At 33.5% G+C, this 21,900-nt stretch overlaps 1 protein-coding gene across 1 annotated transcript in view; it reads right to left on the reverse strand.

Annotated features, from left to right (window-relative positions):
* Window positions 1-1,119: 1,119 nt before the first annotated feature.
* The window catches only part of LOC145694996 (EF-hand calcium-binding domain-containing protein 4B-like), a 132,514-nt gene continuing 111,733 nt past the window's right edge, over window positions 1,120-21,900 (reverse strand). The window contains exons 13-17 of the mRNA XM_081771826.1: window positions 19,978-20,054; window positions 18,756-18,871; window positions 10,464-10,588; window positions 5,928-6,038; window positions 1,120-4,621 (exon numbers count right to left, since the gene is read on the reverse strand). Of these exons, the coding sequence (XP_081627952.1) occupies window positions 4,451-4,621; window positions 5,928-6,038; window positions 10,464-10,588; window positions 18,756-18,871; window positions 19,978-20,054 (600 nt within the window). The 3' untranslated portion in view covers window positions 1,120-4,450. The remainder of the gene's footprint in view (window positions 4,622-5,927; window positions 6,039-10,463; window positions 10,589-18,755; window positions 18,872-19,977; window positions 20,055-21,900) is intronic.

A 21,900-nucleotide genomic window follows, 5' to 3' on the forward strand; every position in this document is an offset into this window, starting at 1 on the left:
GACACAAACGCGTTGTTCAGTTCTTCATCTACTTTGCGCAAGTAATAATCCGCCATGAGACACACGCCCGCACGCACTCAACAGGTTGCTACACTGTACTGAACTAAGATATGGCAGTGATTCTTGCAGCACGTATCAAGGTCACGCCAACGGCAATTATATCTACTCCTCTTGAGTAGTAGTGCCACCTGTCTTAAAACTTACCAATCATACCTCGTATACCGTAGAAGCTAGCTTTCAGAACCAGGGAAATACTACAGTGAAGAGATGAGGTAGGGGAATGAAATAACAAGTGTTGATGATGAATCCATGGTCATAGATTCACGAGTAGTATGCTTCTATTATAAAACCATCGACTACGCTATTAATGTTCTTGTCTGCCTGTCAACTGTCTTTTATCAGATGTTCTGTCTGCTCTGCTCCTCCTTCTCTCCGTGCAGTCTACTGAGAAGAAGAGCAGAAAACTGCCATATCTTAGTTCAGTACAGTGTAGCAACCTGAAAATGTAACATGTAAGGAAGAGTTTTTAAATTGCATTAATTAAAAAAAAAACGTGTTTTAAACTTTAATATTTATTCAAACAAAATATATTCTTATTTACAAGCATACAGTAACTGAAGGTAGCAACTATAGAAATCCACGAAGTTTTTTATTTTTTGTTGAAAATTTTTTCTCGTAATATATTTCTTGAATAAAATAATGTGAAATATTTTTCTGTAGAATTTTTTAAAACTTTCAACTCTTTATACATTTTCAGGTAAGTTTATTTAAAGTTTTTAATTTGGCTCAATATGAACTCAGTACTTTTGACAAATAACTATTGTAAAACGAAACAATTTCGAGAAATGTAATACTGATTTTTTTTTAAAAAAAAACATATATATTTCTACACTAATATTTACCTATTATAATCATTCCCAAGATAGAACATGACTAGATTTTATATATAAAAAAATACTTCTAACAATTTAATACAACCCATCGTAAATGTTTACAATATACGTATATTAAAAAAGAATGCCCAATAGCTGCAAAATTGAATATTTATTACACAAATTTATTTTTGCAGCTAACTTTGTATAATACATTTACGGGTTTTTGATATATTATAGTTTGCAATACTCCTTTACAAATAAAATCTTTCTCTCTATTGTTAAGTACAAAACATAACTAAAATCATTTTTCCCACCTGGTAAACAGTTAAGAAAAAATAGTTTAAAGAATTAATGAACTTTGGAGACAACTGTAGCAACACAAAATAGATACAAAGAAAACTTTCATTTTTTTGAACACAACGGTGATTGATAAAATGTATTAGAAATTAATTATTATAATGGTATAAACAATAAAGAAATAAGTACATGATTAATTAAACATCCGTGTATCATGACTTGAATTATTGCTTTAAAGTGAATAAACTAATTTATTTTACAAAATAAAATTACAATAATAGTGCAAACAGTTTAAAATAATACTTTTTTTTTATTTTCTATTTGCTGATTTGTTTTGTGTTCTCTCCTTTAAGGAAGATGTTCTATTGATCCATTTCCTTGATTAGAACATTTATTGTTTGGAATTATTTTCAATAATGAAATACTTTATATATGCACATGAACACGTAATCAATATTGTATTCATATGCGTTGTTTTACAAATAACGTCAGTCAATCTTTTAAAGATATTCAATTATTTGCTTTCTGGAGTCTGTATGAATTGTTTAGAGTTGAAACAACATTGAAAGATGACATTTACGAAAAAGGAGAACACGTCGTTTTATCAGTAAAAGATAAACTTATTCATACAGATCCCTTAAAAGCTGTAAAAATAATATTCATTAAGATAGTGACTAATGCTGTTTTAATAAATATTGATTCTTATTATATTTCTTTTATACCTATTTCCGTCCACACAAGCCTTTCAGTTTGCACTTTGTTTTACAGTTTGATAATAATAAGCGATAAAACGAAATTATCCTTCGGGTACTTACAAACAATTACAGAACACATTGAAAAATATATAAACCCTTGGAGCAAAAGTGTACATTAATAGCTACATATGAATACATTGTAGTCAGTATATACATAGAAATAAAATAAATAATTACATATAAAAGGAATGCTGTATTTTTCATTGCATAAATAGTTCTTATTGCTGAATTCATGTTTAGACCCATTGTTTATGGAAATTAATGATATGCACGAATCACATCTGAATGTATTGAGGACTTCGAGTTAGGACAGTAAATTTAAAATATACTCTCTAACGTTTCTCGGTTCGATTGAAAACACTTTTAAAAAATCACATCGGGAAAAGGTAGACCCTCAAACTCGAAGTTTTCAACTTGTACAAGGGCATAAAAACTAAATAAGTAAATGGAAATGACAGATACGAGTACAACGTTATTACGAAAATCAAACGTAAAATTACGAGTTCCTAACAAAGCACTTAGTTCACAAAGATATCAATTCCTGAATATAAGTTCTCTGTATTTCTTTCGATAGATATAATACATCTTGAAGAATCGCTACACAGTTATATGTTAATTGATAAAATTGTTTATATTTCAGCAAAATAAAAGAAATTCGAGCTTGGATAGAAGGTTTCATACATATCTTCTCACGTCATATTTTTAGGGATTCAGGAAGCATGATTCCTTTAAATATTTCGTTCGCTTCTGTACATTCACTAAACCTGAAGTGAGAGTAATGACTGAAATTCAAAGTTAAAGATAAGATTTGCCTTCTTAGATGTCATTTCACTTCTTTAAACTTACATAGTGTATGATTGGCATACGCGTCTTTGGCGTGGGAAACCCGAGTTCGATTCCTGGTGGGAGCTCATATCCAGATCCCACGTTAAGCTGTAACTCTACATTTCATTTAGACATGAATCTAGTCTTTAAATTTTGTTACTGACTATCAGCTCCAATCTTCTAAAATGTTATAATAATAAGCTAATTGAACTCTAGGGAAACTAGAATTTTTCAGAACATTTGTCAGACTCTTGCAGTTGAGTGACATGAAGTTTAAAAACTAGTCTCAATAAAGTTTCTTTGTCTTTTGCAGATAAAAGAATGTATCTACTGGAATTTATGTTCTAAAATTAATAAATCTTCATTGCATTTTTTTTCTTTTTGACCTGAGCAAATTCATTTTATGATTTCTCCTAACTTCTATTTTTTTTAAAAGGAAATGTTACACATTGTTTCGCTTGCGATTACGAATATGCTTCTCTCTTATAAAATATGTGACCTTACTAAACATTCAGTTCTGTTTTCATGGTTTCATGACCACCAATTACTGCAAAATTTCATTATTAATGTTTGATTTTGATGGTGAGTAAGATCCTTTAAAATAAATAACTAATTAAATTTCCTATTATCGATACATATTACTAAATCTTCAAGAAAAAGTTAGAAGATAACTGGATGCCTTATATATAAAGTCTATTTGGCTTTCATAAATGAAATGAGTGCAAATGAATGGATGAATGAAATGAAAAGTGTTAGGTACAGCACTTTTACATTAAACGTGGCGTGCCTATATAAATATTTACTGGAGATCTACGATGAACTAAATAGTGAATTCAGTTCTGTAAGCATGTTGAATAATATTTTTGTTTTCCTGCAGCAGAAATGTAACACTAATTTAACCCTTTTAGCAACAAAAATTATTATGTTATTGAATTGCAAGTTTTTTGTGCGACTGTTTAAAATTTAGTGACTAGTAACTTCTTACAACGTATTATGTAAATGATTAATTTTTCCATTTAAAATCTCTTATTAAATATCATTATATATCTTAAATAACTAAATATAAACATTTAAATACATCTTTAGAAGAATGTTCATTCAATATACATATACTGTCTCTCGGAACATACAATTGGCAGGAATTTCACAATGCATAACCTTGTTCAAAAAAAATCTAGCCACATATCTCTCTTTAAAAGATCTCATTCTTACAATTGTGCATAGGACAATTTACCATGTATATTAACTTGAAACAAATATCATTAACAACGAACACAAAGTCATATATATATTTGTGTGTATGTGTGTGTGTGATTTACATTTATCTCCGGACTAGAAGAGGGTTACCATGATCCTTTGAACAAGACTATACAGGTAATTCCATCTAATAGTGCACAAAATATCTCACACATTAAAATAACAACTGCCTATATTTCTTACTATGATAAGCTATTCTATAATCTAAAATATTATTCTATAATCATAATCAACGGACTGATTCATAAGCTACTTCATAAGAAGATTTTTAATTGCAAAATAAAGAGTTAATTTGCAGAAGTCTTTTCAACACACAATATAACTTGCTCACTCATGCTTATTTTCATCACAGAAGAAGGAAGTTTTCTTTTTCTAGTTCCAGTATTTATTGTCAACACAAGCCATTGGATAGATATATAAATGGCTTCAACAAGGACATAGTCAGCAACACCGCTTCCGTTTATTTGGAAACTCATCAGCAACGCTTAATCTAAGAGCTCTTTCCATTTCTTCATCCTGCCTTTCTTGTAATAACGACGCCATTTGGTACATCGATTGATACACGTCTTGCCCAGTCTTTGCGCTAGTCTCGTAAAATAGTGCTTCCATCTCCTAAGGGAAAATAAATACATAAATAAAAACAATACAGTCTTCAGTGTATTCATATGATATATAAATAACATACAATATAATGTCTTAAGAAAGTGTTCTTCAACGTGTTTCATAATTTCAATAAGCAAGTGATAGGCTGGGCTACTGCAAAACAGTTCACAGCCAAGTAATAATGAACAGAGACGAAATGAAAAGCTATACTTGTATATGTTTTTTTAAATATATATATATATATATATATATATATATATATATATATATATATATATATATATATATATATATATATATATATATATATATATATATATTTGAGTTTAATGTTTTACGATTATGCATCGGGACTAAGGGAGACGATGGTGATGAGATTAATGATCATGATGGAATGATGAGACCGAAAGAACATGGAAGAACCCGAGAAAGTCCCTCCACACGGTTTATGTAATGTACTATAATATCCACATTCTCAAGTTTTCACGTTAGTTTAATATTACACTGCAATTCAATATGTACAGTTTAGTTCATAGGACCGCAAAATTAAAGCTTATGTAGGATGTGACAGCGAGCTGCAGAATGTAGCTTCAAGAATTTCTATATTTACAAAAGGTCTTTTCAGATTTATAGTAACGAATTTTGCACCGTTACCAGATTAAGAAATATCTCGATACCACCAGCTGTTGTTGCTTCATGTGCAGGCCCTATCTGTTAACACTAGAATGCCCGGTGGAGTCATTTTGACTCCTTCTCAGTAAACTTTTTATTACAATTTTCTTCCTACGCGAGTGACAAAAACTTTCCGTGATTTTAAACTATTTTCACTTCCATATATGATGAAAAAAATCAAACGTATAACTAAATATTTTGACGCGATTTTGCTAAATCTACCTTAAATGCCCAATGGAGTCATTTTGACTCCTTTCATAATTACAATAAAAATATATGTTGAAACACTTACTGTTGATCGGGATGCATAAAAGTTATCATAATAATCTAAAGGAGTGCCACAGGCTGTGGTCTTTTAATGGTAGAGCGCTCATCTATGGTTCATGAAGTCCCTGGTTCGATCTCAAAACACTGATGAAGTAGGCTTTCTGGCCGATAGACTCTCAATGGCTCAATGGTAGAGCACCTTTGTGGTCCGGATCAACACATATGTGTGGGTTTCCCTGACTTCTTCCGTTTCTTCCCACGTTCGTCATTCCACCATTATGATCCATTCCATTATCACATCTACTTTAGACTCGGTTCATAATCGTGGAACATTAAACTGAAGAAAACCCTAGTAGATGAACAATAATTATGTTACCTGTGATAATTTCTGTCCATCTTCAGTAGGAACTTGACGCCTGATTCCTTGTTCAACAAGGTCAAGCTTGTTGCCTGCCAATACCACTACTACGTCCCGTCCAGCATCATCCTGTAATATATATTAAAAAAATAATAGTAAACACATGGAACATTTATACACCTCTCAACTGTTCGGGATACATATTGTAATATTAGGCAATCTTGTCGCATAATGGAAGCACAGACTCCCTGCCACCAAAGAAATTACCACTGAGCCAGTGTTCGAAAAGTGATGGTAGCAATGTTTTGGAATAGCGAAGGAGTAATTTTCACTCATTGTGTTCTAGAGGGCACTTTAGTAATAGCTGTATTTTATGAACATACTTTGGAGATTATGCTCAGTGGTAGAGCGTTCACCTCTGGTGCTTGGGGTCCCGGGTTCGATCCCAGCCCCCGCCAAGTGAACTTTGTGGTGGACAAACACCGTGTTCGTGGGTTTTCTCGGGGTTCTCCCGTTTCCTCCCACTTTCTTCATTCCACCAATTTCATTCATCACTCATCATCACCGTCTCCTTTAGCCTAACCGGCATAACCGTGGGACGTAAAACTCAAAGATTTCATTTCATTTTTTGGAGATTATGCTAATCCCAACATTACGGGCAAAAGAAACTGAGAGGGTTGTTCATGTGCTTTTGCACGAAGATATCGGACACTTCTATTTAAGAACTTCCTTGGTAACAACAACTTTGAAGTGGTGTGTCATACTTCCAATTCACCAGACTTCGATCCCAGGAATTTTTGGCTGTTTTCGACAATTATTATATTTCAAACAATGAAGGACACTCTCAGTGGACGTTCATACTTAAATTAGGTCGCTTTGGCACAAGCAGTTTTCGCGTGGTCAAAACACCTATAAAGAAGCGTTCTTGGTGGAAATTTAAACTTTTGACGTTGTAAATAGTTTGTGAATTAAAAAATTAGAGATCTTAGAACTTTAACGTATCTCTAGGTAGAATTTCTCTTTTAGAAAGTGTTTTGGGTAAATTTTTATAGGACTTCAACGAAATGTGTGGTAAAATTTGGGGGTAATGGTAAGGGTAAGAGATAAAATGAAGAGTAATGGGGTAATGATGTTATCATGATAGATGTATTGAATGGTGTTTTCACACTTTATCTTATCCTCATTTCGCCTAACAGTTTATTAGTTGTCACTCAGATAAAAGTTACATCCTTAATTTTAGGCGAAACGCCAAGTCTATTTTTTCCTAATTCTCATTCTGCCCAACGATCTTATCAAGGAGGAAACATTCCAAGATAGAGAATCTGATAGTATTTCAAACCAGCACTGAAATTTCAATCCAATGTGTTAAAAGATAGATTGCGAAGCACATGTTGGCTTGTTTTCTTGTATCGATAATATATCATACTATGTAGATAATGCCTTAAGGTATGTTACATGTCTGGATGTGAATGTATTATTAAGATTTTTTAAAAAACATTTTTCATAAGTTGGTGATGTCGCAGGGCTTTAAAAAAAACTTTGACTAAGGCTATATTTGTTGTTGAAGGGCTATGCATTCTTTACGAATACCATACTGTTAACTTACATATTCATCTTAAGGCACGACTTAGTTCTTCATTTTTGGGAAATAAATAATATGTTTACAGTAATTTCTTCTGATTTTGAAATAATTTATGTTATAGTTATTGGAAATAAATATCCCTATATGAGATGGTTAAAGCTATAATTTGCCTACCTATTTATTTTATTTTATTTTATTTATTTATTTATTTATTATTTTTTTTTTTTGCCAATATGTCCTTTACTATATATATCAGTTACTTAGTTATAAATTTAGGTATAGAAACATTGCCAGATATCTTATTTCCCGTTGTTTCGTCCCTGATATGATCTTTTTGGAGGAATAAGCATTAGGTTAAATGTGAAATGGCCGATATGATTTTCAGCTGGAAATGAATTAAATCATGTTGAATGTGTATTTCTTCAGTGCAACATTTTATTTCTTTTCTAAATGGTTCTTGTCTTATTGTTATTTTCTATTTTCAAATGGTGACTCCGCGCAGTGTAGTTGCTAATGCTCGTCTTTGGTGAAAACAGCCCGGATTTGATTCCCGGTGGGCAAACCGGTCGGAATTACGTAGAAATCTTTTCAGGCCTGCAATCTTGAGTAAGGTTTTTTCTAGTTTTCTTTTATTCAAACAAGGAAAATAACGAGATGGTGCCTAAAGGTCTCAGGCCTCTTCCTTCCTTCCTATTTAAAATTTGGTAGTGTGATAGCCGAGGAACGTCATCCCTCATACGCGCTAAAATGGCCATACATGCTGGAAGAGCCAGAAATACAATTCCTAATTCCTAATTCAATTTTTTAATGTTCAACTCCATGTTTAAAACTAATACTTTTGTATATTAATGATCTCGAAGGTTTCTCTGGCTCTTAAAACCGGAAATTCAAGTCTAGTGTATATAGATGTAGAAGTTCAGCTTAGAAATACAGGATGTAAAAGGCAGGGACGATAGTAGGATTTAGAATATTCCGAGGAGGATGGGGAGGGAAGGGGTGAAGCAAAAGATAAACACTCAAGCATAGTGAAAATATACGCACACGCTTTGATGTACGTGTACATCGTGCAAAACAACAACTATTTGTGCTTTGAATAACTTTGTTAACTATAGCAAGTAAATATCAAACAACGAATCGTCAGATGAGATATCTGAGCAGCTTTGGCAGAAAATAATTCAGTATACAAAAAGATTGAACTTAGCTATATTATGAAGTGCTGGAATAAAAACATGTATAGAAACATTCTGAATTAATTTTAGGGCAAACACCACAAGTAATCTGATTGTACAGCCACCAGTAAAAGTATCTAGTAGTAATCTGCTAAGTAGTAAATGTTTGCTAATAAGCTTCATAGTTTCCGAATTAGATTGCTTTAATTAAAATCTTCATACTTTCGCCCATGGCTGTCCACACACAATAGAGTAAGGATAGGGCGAGGCGGAAACAATTGCCTAATCATGGATATTTATAATAGAATAACATGTGTAGAGCACTGTATTTATAAAGCAAATTACTACAAGATTTGCCAAGAAGAGACTTCATCTACTGCAATTTCTGTTTGATGAATACCAGTAAATGATATACCGTGTACAGTCACCAGCAAAAGTATCTCCCCACTAAGTGCTCTAATTCCATTACTTGGGGCAGTTGTGAGAACGCCTGGACAGATGCAACCCAACTTACACGTAACTTCTCTCGGCACTGACAGCAGTTGGCACTACTGAGTCAGGTATTTATGTAAAGAAAATAGTGAGTACGTGACGCACGAAACAGTTCTTCATTCTAAGACGAATATCTATGGTTCAAAGCGTGTTGTTCAATGAACACCATATATTATTCTCAATATTGCTGTGTGTAATGTACTATTTCGTTATATACTGTATGTTCAGAGAAATAAAAATACTGACCACGCATGAATAAAAAAACGCTAGAAAGTAGATGAAAATATCAAATCTAGAACAGCTGCTGGAAATAAGTTTGTAAATGATTGCCTCCATTGACAGTTCTTCTCCAACTCTCATTCCAACATTTTTTTTTTAAGGAGAAGATCTTGCTTGTCACACTGAGTATGCATTGAAATTGATATTGAAACATTTGAAAAAGTTTGAACCTGGCCGGGATTTGAAACCGGGTCCGTCGATTACAAGCTCAATGCGCTAAACACTTACCTACCGCGTCACTACATCTTCCGCCTAAACTATTAGCTAGTTAAAATCGTTGCATGTAAGACTATATACAAGATGCTAACGCTCGTATAAAGAGACGTTCCTCATGTGAGTGTCACAATGACTTACTCCAGGTTTCCTTCTTTAACTCAGAAACAAGTTATATAGACCTTCGTCAAAGAGGAAAATATTACGAAACGTTCTTCAAGTTGAGGCTATCTCATCGTTCTTAACGATGGTCCCGATTTACATTACTACTATTCTTTCTTATCTTAACTTAGAAGAAGAAAAGACGGCAGACATTATTTTCACATTCTTTGAATTGTATCAACACATGTAGAAATAGAAAGTTCTATTTTTATCTTCCGTAACTACTGGTTTAGTTTCTTATCTTTGTATGGGGAATTGTTAACAGAGTGGTAAAGCATAAAACTCGTTTGGCAGAGACAAGGGTTCGAATCCCTTGGCGAATCTTGTAGTAATTTGCTTTATAAATACAGTGCCCTACACATGTTATTCTATTACAAATATCCAGGATTAGGTAAATGTTTCCGCCTCCCCCTACCCTTACTCTATTGTGGACAGCCATGGGCGAAAGTATGGAGATTTTAATTAAAGCAATCTAATTCGGAAACTATAAAGCTTACTAGTAAACATTTGGAAAATTATAACAAACTATAGAAAATTTATTTTATCTAAACATCCATGATTTAGATTCATGTGGTAGTTGTACACACATTTTAAAATGGAAGTCTAGGTTGTTATTTTCAAAAGCAAAGCAAAAAAAAAAAAAAAAAAACTACTTACTCTAACATTAGATATCCATTGACGTACACTTTTGAATGTTTCTTCGGATGTGATATCATACATTACAAAAACACCATCAGCTTTTCGGTAATACTGTCTCGTAATGCTTCGAAATCTTTCTTGACCTGCAAAGAAATAACAGAAAGGAAGAAATAGTACATGGATTGGCATTAACTTGTTCCTGCCCTTTCAAATAACGGCATACTAAATTTGACACAACTTTGTTCATTAAGTACTTGCAGTAATTTAAAAAAGAAAAAATAAAGGAATTCTTTAGCTATCTAATATTATTATTTGAAACAAGTGAGTTCGTTTTATAGTGTAAAACTACGATAGAGTTCCAAATTATGGGAATTTAATATTCAAACTTAAAGTAGTACATCTATAACTACTGGTAGAAAAAGAGGAATAAGATCAAAGATAAGGATAGAATATGTTTCTCGGACGCGAATCCATTTCAAAAAGCCATTATTCGCTATCTCTTTCTCGGTTCTAATAAAGGAATAAAATCAGTGGTGAAACGTATTCTTGAGATACTGAATTCATATCTAAAAACTAATTGCTGCTGTCTATTTCCGTTGGTTTTCATAATTCGATCAGTAATATATCCGAAAAATTGATTACGTGTTGTTTGCCACGGTGACATTTGCCACGACTCAATTTTGGTGTTGTTTGCCACGGTATTGTTCTCTCTGATTTATCTTATATCATAATCATATTTGTCGATTATACAAAATCGACTTATAAGCTGAAGATTGCCAGATGACTATATTGTAACAATCAAATCTATTATATTTATAAACAGAATATATACAAGACAAACGGTCTCAAACACTTTATTGGGTTACTGCGCTATCGGCTGTTAACACCACAGTTAAATTTAGTCAAGTTGAATTCAAGCACTCGATGTAATCATCTGCGTGCTTACAAACTTCCCAAATGCATTTTGAAAATTGATATGATATACAATTTGTGTGTGTTCGAAGTGTAGGTAACATTGAATCATAGGCATATCATCAGGACCACTCGTAAGTGTGTGTGTGGGGGGGGAGCAATCTCGACAAATAGGGATTTTTTCCCTTTTAATATTTCATAACTTTCCTAGAGATTACATTAAACAAAATAATAATTAAGTATATGGATTCAGCAATCTCTTCAACATCTTTGATGAGAGAAAGGAAATTTAGTCTAATAGTAATACAAAAAAGTAGTGACTTTTGTATTGTTACTTGGCAATTTTTAAGCCCACAAAGATTATTAAAAATATTATTAAAAGTACACGGGCGGGCAATCTCTTCATAGCATTTCTGAAACAAGATGGAGTGTGCACGAACTGACAAGGAACGGACATGAACGTGTCATCCGGACATCAGAATCAAACCTAGTCCATTCGATAAACGTAACAAAGATACGGAATAGATATGAAGGAAAAGATTGTATAATAATGCACGCTTTCCTCTCATACCTTTTCTGTCTATCAATACAAAACTTGGTATAGTTATTTCTTATCTTCTATAGTATTTTTCGAGATACACTTGGAGTGCGTGTTTTTATCCGGGACCACTCCAGAGGGGTCCAATGTTGATGGGAGGGAATTTTTCCGACATTCTCCCAATTTTCCCTGTTCAAGTATGTTATGGGCCCCAATACATAGCACCTCTGGAAAGCTTGTTTCACGCTGAAGAGAATGAGCTATAAACCATGATTTTCCAATGAACAGTGTTGATGCAATAGCTATTTCACTGCTAGTCTACGATTTTCTTTATACTAACAGGGCTAATGGGTCCCAAGGACTTACTCCGTTGTCCATGACATAATTTTTTGTGCATGAACATATCTTTGTTCTGTTTATCGAATGAACTAGGTTTGATTTGGATGTCTGGATGACAGGTTCATGTCCGTTCCTTATGAGTAGGTTTGACTTAAGCGTCCGTTCAGCAGCAGACTATCAAGGTATATGAGACCTGGAGCTACAACATAACATGGAATCCGAACCACATGAGTGTATACCGATAATCGAGCCGCCTGCGAGTCCGAGTATGAACCAAATGTGATATGGTGTTATAGTCATTACTTTATTTCACCATTCTGAGCGCATAAATTTTACTCTATACTATGTTACCCCTATGGAAAGCCTGCTGCGGGACATTTAAAACGAGTTAGAAATGGCAAAAGGGCTATATGATATAAACTTTGAGTTTCGTAAGTTAACATACATACTTATGTTACAGTTGACATTTTGTAACTTTTCTATTCTTGCGAACGCCTGAACTATTATATATATATATATATATATATATATATATATATATATATATATATATATATATATATATATATATATATATATATATACAATTCTTAAATAGTACTGTATATATGGAGCAAAGGTGGCTCAGTGGTAAAGCATTCACTCTGGTGCTTGGGGTTTGTGATGGACAAACACCGTGTGCGTCAGTTTTCTCGGGATTCTTCTGTTTCCTACCACTTTCTTCATTGCACTATTTTTCATTCATTCTCATCATCACTATATCCTTTAGCTTACACGGCATAACAGTGGAACGTAAAACTGAACTTTTTCTTAAGTATATAAAATGCAGGTGCTTAATCGCATAATGTAACGAAAAACAGAACATCATGTAACAGTAGGTGATATTAAGAACTCTGTTAAAAGAGAAATTACAATTATGTCAATTTATTAATCTGTTGTGATATTAATGTTGTTTAGTGTTCATTTGTTTGGAGCTTAATGTTCTCCTCCAACAGCGAGTCTAATGAGACTCTCTCGTCCCAAAGAAGAGAACACTTACCACTTGTTCCAGGGTATCAAAAACAGAGGTGCCTGGGAACCCTTCCTTTCACTCCACGTGTGTGTGAATCTTTACGATAATGAGATTTAATAAAATCGGAATGGAAATACTCTGGCATAATCGTCGCAAACAATATCAAAATTGAGTCGTGGCAAACAACACACCACTGAAAAATTGAAGATTTTTACCACTTCCGGTCTCAACAAATAGATGCAGGCAGAGACAAAACACATTCTTGGGAGTCTGAATTTGCGTTTAAAATTTCTTTTCGATATCCCTTACTTTTTTGCTCTATTGAAATAAATATTGAAACTGCAAATACTAGTAAATTTCAATCACTTTCGGTATCCATAGATTGTTGCGAATGGTGATGGTATTTCTCTTAAGATGCTGAATCGACTACATAAGAAAAACAACATTTGACACCGTATATTACTGTTCCTGTTCTATAGTGACGTAGTAAGCATAACTAATTTTTACCACTTCCGGTTTAAAAAATAGAAGGTTAAGGGAGGATATGGAACGTATTCTTAGGACGCTGGATCGATTGAAAAACAACAGCTACACGATATGCTTTACCGTTCTTGCTTTACGAAAATCAGGATCGAAACCGGAAGTACTAGTAGCTACACGATATGCTTTACCGTTCTTGCTTTACGAAAATCAGAAGGTCTATTGAAACGGGAAGTACTAGTAAATTTCAACCATTTCCGGTTTGGGTAGAATGTCTCTGGTGGCGACGATGTTCTCTCGTAATGCGGAATGATTGCAAAAAGCACTTGTCGCTATCTACATTACCGTTTTTATTCTATTGCGAAAAATGTTGAAACTGGAAATTATTACTTTCAACTACTTCCAGTATGAATAAGGGGTTAAAGGAGAAGATGAAACCTATTATTTAAAAATGCTTCTTGATATCTCTTAACCGTTTTTACCTGTCGACAGACGGACGGACATAGCCGATCTATAAGAATACCGATAGTTTGGTTGTCTAATAAAACCACGAACTATCTTTCATATGGTTTTCAGAATACAACATTTTATACAGAACTATATGTTCCGGTACGTAGCCAAATTTTAAAAGACCACTGACATAAAAAAAAAAAAACTTTCCTATTCACGACAGTGATATTTGAAATAATTTTAGTAAACATTAATAGAATAGCAGTAGTGCAATATAGACTTGGCAGTAAGGTCTGTAGCTATATTATAGTAAAAGAACATAATTGTGTTATTTCACTACAAACTAAAATAAACAAATAATGAAGCTATACTATAATGAAGCTCGTATATAGCTTCATTATTATTTTTTTAGTTTGTAGCGAAATAGCACAATTATGTTCTTTTAAAGTGTCTGGCAGGTAGAGCTCGATTGGGACATTATGATTTTGTACCATAATGCAAATACAATTTTGCGTTATTTTACTTTTATCTTACAAGGTACATTCGCGAAGTGTCTCCTCGGGATTCGTGTAAAATTGATTCAAATTCAAAGCTCTCCGAGGCCCAATGTGTATTATACTAATTTTAGCGGCCCATACAAGTAATTTGCATATTTATCGGCCTTCATATATTCGGAATTCAATCATAAAATACTATAACGCTCGGACACAAAATTGCTTTTAGTTTCTTTAGATGTAACAGGATATGAATGTGGGCATACGCAAAACAAATTGGATCAAGTACTACTTCTCTAACGTATGTTACCCACTCCGGTCGCCATCTTGGATCCGCCATATTAAATTCAACTTTCGATTTTTTTAAAATGGGAATAGATCCAAGTGATACATCAAATTCATGTACAATTTTCTCGGAAATTCACTGGTGTAGTGAGTTTTACCGTACCTTGTGCCGTTTTCAAGGTATTGCATGTTAAATGTCAGGCACTTCACGAATATTGAACCAAATGACAGTTGCTCAGGGCCACGTGTGTATATGTAATCCTTTACGTGATTTATCGTTGACGAAATATTCTCTGAACGTATATACATGCAGACACAAAGACGTCAATACGGAAATGGTAGGTCTTCACTCAAATCTGATCGTATCTGAATTTGCATTTTGACCTTGATAAAATACATACTTGTCATAGTATAACATGAAAGTAATAACAACCACTCGTTGAAATGTAATAAGATTATGACACCAATGTTGTAAAGAGTTTGTTTACACCTACAGTATTTTTTCAGTTAGAAACTGTTTTGATTTGTCAACATCAAAAACGTAAGCATAATTGATATTACTCTGCAATGTCTATTCGCAAAGTGCCTGGAGGGATTTAACATGCAAACCTTCCAAACGGAACAAGCTACGGTAAAATTCACTAGACCAGTGAATTTCCGAGAAAATTGTACACGAATTTGATATATCACTTGCACCTATTTCTATATGAAAAACGGAACGTTGAATCCAATATGACGAATCTAAGATGGCGGCCGCGGTGTGTAACATGCGTCAGAAAAGCAGTACTTGATCCAATTTGTTTTGCTTATGCCCACAATCATGTCCAATTACATTTAAAGAAAGTAAAATCAATTTTGTGTCCGAGCGTTATAATAGTGTATGATTGCATTCTTGATATATGAAGACCCACAAATATGCACATTACCAGTATGGGGCGCTAAAATTAGTACAATACACATTGGGCCGAATAGAACTGTGCATTTGAATCAATTTTACACAAATTCCGAGGGGACACTTCGAGAATATACCTTGTTAGACTTAAATTAAATTCTGTACCATCTTTTTTTTTTCTTCAAAATTATCAAATGTTTCAACTTCTATATTTGTTGGTGTGTTGATTACCTGCTACTGATGGGCTGTTTAAACAGCTTGCCAAATTTAGTTAAGATTGGTTAAGCCCAACGACCAAAGTTAACTTTTCTTTGTCCATGGACTTTTATTTTAAAGAAAAACCTTGACCAATTAGGACAACATTGGTTTGGATCACTTATAATCTGATTAGGTAGATTGAGACTAGTAGAGGTCAAAGAATAATTTTGTCAAGTAAACGAACTCGTGAAATTTTCTCAGAAACGACTGGATATATTCACGTTAAAATCATAATAAGGGTCCATAATGAACTAATTGGGCGTTATGCCAAGTTAGCAGCCAACTTTGACCGCTTTTGTAGGTATAGAGGTTGTCCGTGAATGTTTATTTCTCAGAAACAGTTGGACAGTTCGATCACAATTGGTATGAAGACCACAAATGCTCTGCTTAGATCGTCTTTCAGTCGAGATTTGATAAAGACTAGTGGCCTAATTTGGTCAAGACCAAAAGCAGAAGCTGAATTAAAACGCTACTCGTAGGAAAGATTTAAAAAATTTAGAATAAATCGCCACTAAGTAATTTATTAGCTAACTTAGGTGTCCTGTAAAATTTAGGACCAAGTCCAACAATTTGAGCTACAAATGAAATCTTTCAGTTTAGCGTCCCACGCTTATGCGCTTTAGGCTGAGGGAGACGACGATTGAAGCAAGTGAATGATGTTGGAAGAATTGGTGGAATGAGAAAGTGGAAGGAAACGGGAGTACCCCGAGAAAACCCACGAACACAATATTGTCTACCACAAACTTACTTCTCCGGGGATCGAACCAGGACCCCACGCACCAGAGGTAACCGCTCTCCCACTAAGCCACCGTGCCCCCCCCCCATGAATTTGAGCTAAAATTGGCATGAAGTTCGCTAAGATCAAGTTAGCACACCTGCAAAATTCAGTTTAGACCGTCTAAGACTAAAAGTCAAATTTGATCACAGTTAAGAGAGTAAAAATTAATTATTTTAGGATAATTGCTTCTAGGATGCAAGGTAAAAGAAAATGTTACTTGTGATGTATAGTGTTCCGCTATAAAATTATTTTGGTGATGACATACAATTGCATTTAAAAATACAATAAATTGAAATTTCTATTCATAGACACTACATTGGAGATATTCTTTCATGAGTGCTTATCACTTTATTCACAATTTGATTTTTTCTTTATATACATTTAGCTAAAATTAACGTATTCATTAATTGATTATTGTTCAAGTAACTGGATTGGGTAGTACGGATTATAGGATAATCAAATGTCGGATAATACGTAACTTGACTGAATCTTTCTTTGTTAAAAAAAAAAGAAAAGTCTTTTGATGAAAGTATTGTGAACATCAGAAATGTAATGAAGCGTATACGGGAGTATACAGCGTATACCCACCGGATATTTTTAATAGATAAGCGTATACTCACTTTAAATCAAGGATGTAATCCAAGGTATAGGGGAGGTATACGCTACATTTTTGAAAATAGGCGAACGCATACCTATCAAAACAACTAACTCCAAAATAACTTGATAATAGGACCTAAAATATCGTTATGATTCTATAGATATTCAAACATTATTATAAACATACTCATTGTTAACCAGACATAGTTTCCATGTTGAACAAAGAAATATCAATAAGTAAAACAAATCGTGGGTATAATATAATCGATAACTAAGTATTACAATTTGGTAGGTTGTTTGGTTTGAAGTTCAACTTCCTTTTCACCACCGAATCTATATGAGATGTAGTGGTATCTCTATAGCTTGGCGTGAGATGCAAACAACATGAACTCCCACCAGAAAGAAAAGTATTTCATTTGGTTCATCTGCGAAAAAAAAATAATAATTACAAAGATAGTACCGGTATATATCAGAAGTCACCAGACTTAAGTATTTGGCGGTTGGAACGCTGTAACATGCAATGAGCACTTGGCTGCAATCGAGGCATAGAACATGTGCATAGTAGTTCAAATTACATTGCCAACTGCTGAAATAATTAAAAAAAAAAAATGCTAATTCACAAAGTGTATATGTAATTACTGCTTTTGATCTATGAGCATCAATATTGAAACCAGAATTTGCAGTGGATTTCAATCTCTCTCGGTTTTAGTACAGTGAGAAGAAGACCTACCCTTAAGACACTAATTCACATAAAAAAGATTTTCACTATCTTTTTACCGTTTTTGACCCATTGCGATTAATATTGTAGCCGAAAATGGTCGATTTTTACCACTTCCGATTCGACTAGCAGAATAAGAACAGAGATGTAACTTATTTTTGAGACGGTGAATTCACATTATAAACAGTTTCTCCCTATGTTTTACAGTTTCTGTTCTGATAGTTGTAGACAGACAGACGGACGGGCAGACAACCATTCTATGACTTCTCTTACCTATGTTTGGAAGTCTAAATGTATAATATAGCATTAACAGTCATAAGCCCTTCATTTGAGTAGCTTAATTTAACATGTTTTTATCTAAGTAAATAGGATATTTCGTTACATACGTTTGCACTAAAAATTATTAATAGTTTATAGTTATTGGTATCCTATTCATTCTTGTCTTTTTTTTAAGGATGAGAAAACTCTTCATTTGAAAGTGATGAAAAATTTCACTCATGAATGTATATCAAACATTTTGTTTTCAAATAATGTGTGATGAAAATTGTAAATCTCACCTGCAGTGTCCCATAACTGGAGAATGACTATTCTTTCCCTCACCAGAACATGTTTAATTCTGAAGTCTACTCCTACAGTTGCACTGTACGAAGGTTGGAAATCATCTGTACAAAACCTATACATAAAACAACGAAAGTTTAGATTTTTTTTTAAAAAAATATACACAAAATGTAAAATATTTTGCAGATGTATGTATTTCCTAAAATGTTTTAAGATGAACGTGCTATCCCAGGTTAGCTGACCGTTAGTTAATTCATTATGTATTTCTTTTATCAAGAGATAGACAACTAAGAACCTTATATACACATATGGAAAGAGTTGTATTCCTGTGTGAAGATTCACTTTACGAAGATTTGACAGTTATGGTTATAAATATAGCGTGTGGGCATATGCTATAAAAACGATAGTGTAAAAAAAAAAATCTATGCTAGGTGGCTACTAAAAGTAGGAAGTGTATCTAACCTGCGTAATACGAATCTGGTGGGCACGCACGGTAGCGCATCTGTAGGGAGGAGGCGCATCAGCGATGGTCGTATGTGCATAAATGAAGATAGTTCAAATTAGATGCCCTAGGTATTTACTCATCCCATGTGAATGTGGCCTAACACACACTGAATATACGGCACGAACAATTAAAACCAGATGAGAGAAACATAAGAAAACATTTACGGTTAAACCAATCAGAAAAATTAGCATTAGCAACACTGGGAGAAAATCATAAAAATTTGTTTGAAAATGTGTCAGTTTCTAGGAAAACCACGGATGGATGTCAAAAGTTGTTAACGGAAGCAATGGAAAATATTGAGGGATAGTACCATGAATAAGGAAGATTTCAAATTAAGTGTTATTTAGAACATTAACAATAACAATAAAAATAACGAACAAAAATAAATAAATAAATAATAATCAAATATCAGTCAAAATTATAAATTTAAAATTAAACTAAAAGTCTTAATAATATTTGATTAATACATATTGATAAATACATTTATAACAGAAAACAATTTTACAAATTTTCTCTACATTAATACAACTCTCATCATAACGCTTTTGAAACGTTAGTTGTAATGAAATTAAGCACGGAAGAAAATAGTCTTACTTATTGAATTACAAAGACCTCCGTGAAAATTGTATATATATAAGTGTTTTTTTCAGTCTATTGGGATAGTAAGAAAACACTTCCAAAGTATTCTAAATTTTGTAAGAATATGCTTTTCTTACCTTTGGATGAAAGACGTTTTTCCTACTGACGGATCTCCCAACATTACTATCTTGAACACTCTATCTGGTGGACTAGTCTAGAACAGAAGAAAATATAATGTAACACGAATTCAATATAGGCTGACATTCAAAAATCCGGCCAATTATGTTCCTTCAGATTTCCGGATGAATTTCGGAACGTGTTTGCAAATTTACCGCATTGGTGTGCCACTGTTTTCTGCAGGCCTACCGTTTATGTTTTAGAACGTAGTAGCCGATAATCAGTTATTGGGTCTGCTAAGAGGCATTCCTGATCATTCCTTATCATTTTATCATTTATTTGCTACTGTATAGCCTCATTATAGATTCAACAAAGAAAGAAAAATGCTGTAAAACGTAAACATTGTGGATTGTTGAACGAAAATTAAATAGGACTGTTTTACTTGGTGAATACTAAAATTTCATTCGCTTTTCATTAGTGTATAATTTTCTTTCATTAAAGGATTGTGCATAACCATCCAAAATTCGGCACCTCACAGGTCTGGAGGTTATTGAATTTTTGAATGTCAACCTGTGTACGCAACTCACATATCACCATATGAGATATTCTTATTATCTATCTTATTTACTCTTTAAAAATCTTGTTTAAGTATTTCTTAAAAGTAAGACTAACAAATATTTTCATATCTAAAGAATTAATAAACTAGATGAAGGTGTTTATGAAATTATATCAATAATTATTGTATACTTTACAGCATAATTGGTTGATGTAATTCAATGATTTGTACTTCCTCGTTTCGGAATGCAAATCGTGCTACTAAGCTGAATTGTATGCGTAAGCTGTTGATCCTGTTTTTAAATAAAGTAATGTCTCAACAGATTAACATATGTTTGGTAACTTCGGATTACTGCATAATCTGTTCTCGAAAAATAAAATGCCCAAAAAACCTTTGGTACAAGGACAGTTGGGCAGAATAGTTAAAGACAGATGTTCGTACGTGGACCAAGGAAGTCAATTGAATATTTCTACGAGGAAGTTAGGCTAGTGAAGCAGCGAGTGGAAAAAGGAAAATATTCCAAAATTAGAGGGGACTATTCCACGATAGCTATTTCTGTATAACTAAATATCCAATCTCATAACGTTTTTGGTTTTGGAAAATGAAAGCTCTTAGCAGCTATAAATGTCCAATACACTTTTTTTTTTTTTTTTTTTTTTTTGTATAAGCAACGATATTTCTGGTTAGGTTTTTTTTTCGTTTTCCAAAAGTAAGGAGTTGTGTGGAATCTTCTCTCTTTTCCATTCACTGGTTCCTAGAGTGAGATTCTTACAGCAATAAAAGCGGATGTAAATCAGAAGTCTGGAAGTTTATTTACAGATACTCTTGTTCTGAGTTTGATGTTTATTAATATTACTTCATTGCTCGAACCTCGAGCATTAAGTAGCAAAATTCTGTGTGACTACTATTCGGCTACTCTGATAGGAATGGGGGTTCTAGCACTTCAACAATTAACATCAGTCGTTGTGACTGGGCGTTCTGGCACGTACAAGGCGACATTTTAATGAGCGGATGTTTTGGCACTGGGTGTTTTGGTACTTCATCATTAACTCACGAATACTAAATAATCGTTTGTTGGAGGTAGGTATACGTTTCAACGCTCCTTTCACATGATTGCCCATAGTGCCTTCGATGTTGTAAGAGACTGCAATGGCGAGGCTTCATTGATTTATTGATTATAATTTAATTGTGACGTCAGCAGTGAGGCTATCAACGGCGATGTGAATAGGCAATGAGAACCGTTTCCATGTCGAAACAAGTGATGGCCGCGTGAGTGGGAAAATCAAAAGTGTGTTTACACTTGTCATACATGACTCCACGCTTGGTATTTTGATATAAGAAGCAACAGGCTACACATCCGAGATTGCCTCTGGTCTTCATTTAGGGA

This window comes from Thermobia domestica, chromosome 1 (genome assembly GCF_964235325.1).
Source record: "Thermobia domestica chromosome 1, izTheDome1.hap1.1, whole genome shotgun sequence".
NCBI classification, from domain to species: Eukaryota; Metazoa; Arthropoda; class Insecta; order Zygentoma; family Lepismatidae; genus Thermobia; species Thermobia domestica.